At 42.1% G+C, this 6210-nt stretch overlaps 1 protein-coding gene across 1 annotated transcript; it reads right to left on the reverse strand.

Annotated features, from left to right (window-relative positions):
* Positions 1-344: 344 nt before the first annotated feature.
* LOC124616511 (trypsin alpha-3-like) lies at positions 345-3833 on the reverse strand. The gene is made up of 2 exons (XM_047144824.1): positions 3465-3833; positions 345-767 (listed from the first exon to the last, which is right to left on the reverse strand). The coding sequence occupies exons 1-2, from the start codon at positions 3831-3833 to the stop codon at positions 345-347; spliced, it is 792 nt and encodes a 263-aa protein (XP_047000780.1).
* Between the last annotated feature and the right edge of the window lie 2377 nt (positions 3834-6210).

A 6210-nucleotide genomic window follows, 5' to 3' on the forward strand; every position in this document is an offset into this window, starting at 1 on the left:
ACTAATAAATATAGAGCTACGAGTAAAATTAGGGATAGTGGACGTCAATGATAAACTCAACATTTTAAAATCCATAATGATCACCTACTTGTAAGTGCGTCTACCCTTCGATATTAAAAAGAGCTACGTTTCATATTTACTAATGCATTTAATAATGGAATTATATAGAGAGTTTGAGTGAGGATGATGATTTCCATCGAAGGACTCAGTCTTTCTCTTGTATCACTGCGGATGACCTGGCGTTTGGATAGGAATCTCGTGAAATATTTAGTTAAAGTTCTTGAAGTTCAGGTTATGTATTTACCACAGCCAATTTGAGCTCATAAGTGAAACGTAACGGACCATTAGATATTGGTCTTGCTTGCGATCCAGGAGCGCAGACTGCCCACACTGGCGTAGACGGAGCCCGCTTTCTCGCAGTAGCCGCTCATCTTCCACGAGACGATGCCGATCTGCGTACCTCCGCTGACCAGGGGGCCGCCGGAGTCTCCACCGCATGCAGCCTTCCCCGCCTCTCCGGCGCAGATCATGCACTCAGACACGTGGGACAGGTCTCTCACCCTGCTTATCGAGTTGATGATGCTCTGGCACGTCTCCCTGTCGATGACGTTGACGTCGACTTTCTGCAGCACGTCTGGTAGAGGACCGTTGGTTATAAGCACGCCCCAGCCGGTCAGTGTGGCAGCGAGACCCCCAGGTGGGTCGTAGTCTGCAGCAGGCAGGCCGATTGTCTGGACGTTGTCTCCCAACGGAAATGACCCAGAGATCTTGGAAACGAGAAGGAAATAAGAAGGTCAATATCGGTCACGTTAGCCATCAGAAAACGCTAACTATACAAAGTGTTCTTTGGAAACAGCTAGCTACAGAGGTTCGACAAAATGATATTAACTTCTTGAGCAAACACGTTACTTCTGTACCTCTTTTCTAACTGTCTATTAATGGAACAAATCTGTATTATATTCACGAAACTGCAGAAGTACACATTGCTACATAGCTATGTTAAGTGACGAGAGTCAGATTTTGCCTAGCCATCAGTGGTGGCCCTCTACACTTGTCGTGTCGATAACGAGAACTACGGCTCCCTGTTTATGTTAGGCTGTGAATACATGACAAAATTCGAAATATTGCTTAAGGCATAGTTCTAGTTATGAAACTTCCTGGCAGATTAAAACTGTGTGCCGGACCTTGACTCGAACTCGGGACCTTTGCCTTTCGCGGGCAAGTGATTGAGCACTTGCCTGCGAAAGACGAAGGTCCCGATTTCGAGTCTCGGTCCGGCACACAGTTTTAATTTGCCACGAAGTTTCATATCAGCACACAATCCACCGAAGAGTGAAAATGTCATTCTGTATAGTTCTACTGACATTTACGCATAAACATCGTTTGCATATACCAGGCTGAGAATATTTTGTGATACTAGCTGCAGGCTGCCCAGCGCAATGTATAGCAAATGAGTTGAAAGAAAGTCACTCAACATTAACAATGAACTAAACGATACAGTCGTGTATATTAACACGGAAAAGTGATTAGAAGGACACTGAAAGATATAACAGTAAAAAGGATAATACTGTCAACATTTCTGTTTTTCACGCGTCTCGTGTTAAGGTATGTGACAAGAATGGAATGTACCTTCATAACTTTCATGAAATTAAACTGGAGATAAGTTGAGCATTTTTCTCTACAGTAGAAATATGGCTGTATGAATATTTTTTGGCAAATATCGGATGACGTAGACAAAGGTCTAATGGAGAGAGCAGGTGGTACATACTTGGTTGCTAATGTTCCAAGTAATAAGGACCAAGGGTTAAAGGTAAACACCTCGTTCATGGAGAGAACATTACAGACGGATAGCTAGCTCAGCTGGAGGAGGCAAGGGTAAGGAGAGTAAGATAGTGAAACTACGTGGACTCGGATTGGTGAGGGAGCACTTGCTAGCTGCCAGTTTACAGTTAGTGGTACTGTCCTTTCATTGTCTATAGCGTTAACATAGATTTTAAGAAGTCTGAAACGGGTCTCTGTGTATCTGCGACTGCTATCGTCTGACGATGGACGATATTCCTACAGTACTACTTAAATAATGCATAAACAAAAAATAACTAATAATCATACTGAAGTAATAATAATTTGTACTTTTCAGTTTGTGAAATGTAAATCATCTTTATTAAATGATTATAGGTTGATGAGCAGGTAGTTACTGGCCTATGTTCCGTGTCTCATCCAACATCATATCCAGTTACACAGACAATCACTGTAGTGTCGAACGACACCACGGATTATTTTATGTCTCATTTGTTGTTTATAGACAAGGGATGCATGCAGCAGTTAGTATCAGACCCGAGAGCATCTTATCAATCTCTACACATTCCCGTTGGGAGAACACTGTGATGATGGTACAGGGCTAGGAGAAACCATTAGGACAGTGAACAAACATTGTCCCAGGGATGATATCATAGTTCTGTTGTCCAAACTGCAAGGGGTGACCTGGACGATATTTTGGAACTCTCCGTTCTGGATTCCACCAGCAGACAACAGATGTGTACTGTAACGTTAGGTTGTAGACCCCTACGTGAAGATGCCTACGAGTGTGTTATGTCCTCTATGACGCAACAAGAGTGAGCGAGGTATGTAGCAAATTTTAACTTCTAGCCTTCTGCCCCTCTTTCCCTACCTCCACAGCAGACATCACTCCATTTCTTTAAAAATTCTAACTGCTACTTATCTTCATCATTTGTTTTGTATGATACAATGCAAAACATTCCAAACATACAGTCCAAAACCACACTTCTTCGTTTTTAATTTTTTCATTGGCGATCAAAGCAAAGCCAAGTGAGAAACTAAAGGCCGCAAAATCGCATCCTTACCGTAGGCATTCGCTTATTTGGCATTATCAGAGTGACGTGAACTGGACGACGAAGATAAGATTCAAGTGTGATTGTAAAAGGGTGAGATCGGTGGTACGGAAAGTATCCTCACATTATCCTTTCAAATATTTCCACTCCACCCCACTTTAGTGCCCTCCTTTCCTTCCATTCTTCTTCTTCTTTCCCCTCCTGCTTCGCCTCTCTGTTCCCATTTTCGTAGCCCTCCTTCGTGTTTTCGCCCACCCACAAAATTCCATTACTATGGAACAGACATCCTGTGCACGTGCTATGGCTGCAGTAGCGAAGCTGCATAACGTTGTCCACCTCTAAACTACATACCTTTGTAATTGTAGCTCTCCGAGTTGGTATCACACTCGTAATGGACCATCAGTGACACCAAGGAAGCATGTGATATCACCAAACACAATTCAACAAAAGTGGGTTTCATGAGCGTCCTTAACTTCCTCTTGCAACATTACCTAAACACTTTTATTTCAAGGAAGTTAAGTGTTGCCTTCTTCATTAATTCAATGAGGCGTACTGTAAATGGACCAACAAATCTGTGCTGTCTAATAATGGTGTCAGGAAATACGAGTGACTCACCTGCACAACTCCAATGTCGTAGTCGAGAGTGTAGGTATTGTACTGCTCATGTGAAATAGCAGTGAGCGCGTTATGGACTGTACCGCCAGTGTCTCGCGTGGAAGTACCAGCCCGGAAGCTCAGTATGTCGGTTGTGACGCCTTCGAGACAGTGTCCAGCCGTCAGCACCCAGTTTGCGCCGATGACTGACGCACAGCAGTAAAATTCACCGCTAACCATCAGCTGCAGCGAGTAGGGGTAGTCGGAAATGTTGGCATCACTGCCACCGACTACTCGGTCATGAGCGGTGCGCCAGTGCCTGCTTCCGCTGGGTAACGCCAGACACACAGCCACGAGGCACAAGACTAGAGCAGAGGCTGCACGAAGCATGGCGGGTGGCAAGTACAGCATACCCTTCCATTTAGCCGACATATATAGTACCAGTCTGAATGATTTATTATCAGTTCTCTCGAAATGTAATTTCCCGAAGTCAAAGAACATGAACAAAGTTCTCTTACTCAACCGATCACATTCTGTCGAGTGAAAATATATTAAGATCTTATCTTATTGCAACTTTATATGTAAGTAGTTTCACATCCGACACTCGGTTCTAAATTGGGCTCATTCCTTTCTGAAAAAGTGAATGAAGACTTACACGATTTACATCAGCAGAGAAGGTCGATTACAGATAAGATACAGGTGACAGCGCCTTCTGATAGTTCACTCCAAGGTTAAAAAGTTTTATAGTTCCGAAGGATCTGTAATGGATACTCGAACTACTCCACTGGTAGAGAAGTTTTATTAATGCACAAGTGTTATTAATACCACCTGTTAACTTGACTGTGAATCCGCTGAAAAAAATTGAGTTTTGCTTTTCATCTTACATCGATAATTAGAGCTTTTGAACACAATGGTGGTGAAAAGAAATTGACTGGACAACAGAAAGTTGCTTAAAAATCAACTTAAAGATCTCTGATTGTCCGCCCACACTCATGTTTACGTTGCTTTCACATGTCAACGTTGTCAAGACTCCCGGAAGCATACATTATAGAACTACTTTTCAAGCTGACAATCCTATTAGAAGATACGCTTTCCGATGCTGTTAAGTTTCCCTTGTATACCTTTGGGTTTTGAACGCTATTTTGTTTATAAACATTTCTCTACTTTGAGTTGCTGCTATTTTGTCATTCTCGAGACTTATTACATCTGTAATTTGTTTTAACGTGGGGAAGTCAGCTACTGTGAAGTTCTAGAGTTGCTATGAATATATTATAGCTTTACTATGAGACCAGCCAAAGCTGGAATGTGAATCATTGAGGAAATTGTGACGCCGGAAGGAGAGGGAGAAACCAGAGAAAGAAGAGAGAAGATGAGGAACGTCTAATCCAAGAATATTATGAATATTACACAAATGGAAGGTATTAAAAAACCTAAAGGCGAGGCATTGATCCAATTTAATTTTGAAGAGAATTTGCCAACCCAAGAATTAAATGATCTGACATGTTTACTTTATACATAAAAGTCTATTTCAGCTAGTGGTCTGAAATTTGTTGGGATTTTTGATGGTACTATTTGGAGGACGGTAGACTGTAGACACTATTGCACTATCCACAGAAAGGACCAAAATCTTGGGTATGAAATGATGAATTTAGTCTAATAAACAGGTACGTTGTCAATGTGTACTTACACGTTTCAAGCATCTAAGTATGACAGAGTCAGTGCATAGATATCAAGTACGAACTGACTAACAAAAATTTAATTTACTGGTCTTCACAAAAATAAGTGCAACAAAATCAAGATAAGAGCTAATGTAATTAAGTATACATCAGATTTTTCAGCAAGAAGCATGCCTATCATAAATGGCTCTGAGCACTATGGGACTTAACATCTATGGTCATCAGTCCCCTAGAACTTAGAACTACTTAAACCTAACTAACCTAAGACATCACACAACGCCGGCCGCTGGTGGCCGAGCGGTTCTGGCGCTACAGTCTGGAACCGCGCGACCGCTACGGTCGCAGGTTCGAATCTTGCCTCGGGCATGGATGTGTGTGTTGTCCTTAGGTTAGTTAGGTTTAAGTGGTTCTAAGTTCTAGGGGACTTATGACCTCAGCAGTTGAGTCCCATAGTGCTCAGAGCCATTTGAACCATTTTTTGAACATCCAACACCCACTCGTCACGAGGCAGAGAAAAAGCATACCTATCATCCTATAACTTTCAACCTACTAACGGTCCACGTTTTCTAGTTGGAATAATATAAACTTTGTGAAAATTGTTGGTTTATTTCCTCGTGCTCACAAGTCAGTGACCTGATTCACGGCATCACATATTGCTTACAGGTAGGTTGTCAGATTTGGTGGGCGATTAACAAGTCAATTCTCAATGTTTAACTCTTTGTTAGAGTGTACGCTATTGCGAAATTACCTGGCAGATTAAAACTGTGAGCCTGACCAGTTTTCGATCCGGTGACTCTTGCTGTCTGCAGGCCATTATGCACTTGACTGACCTATCAGGGAGCCACAGATGACTCGCTATCGCAGCTCTAAGTCAATCAATACCTCTCTCCTACTTTTCAAACATCACAGAAACTGCTTCTGAAGAGTATGCTTTCTTCAAAGAGAACTTACCTCATCAGATACAGGTGAGCTGCTGTACATCTGGAAATGAAGAGCAAACGAAATGAAAAAATCTAAACTGTGAGTATTGTTTGTGTGTCATGCTGAACAGCTTAGTTGCTAAAAAAATTATTCCTAGATGATAAAGTTCC

The sequence above is a fragment of the Schistocerca americana genome, chromosome 5, assembly GCF_021461395.2.
Source record: "Schistocerca americana isolate TAMUIC-IGC-003095 chromosome 5, iqSchAmer2.1, whole genome shotgun sequence".
Classification (NCBI taxonomy): Eukaryota; Metazoa; Arthropoda; class Insecta; order Orthoptera; family Acrididae; genus Schistocerca; species Schistocerca americana.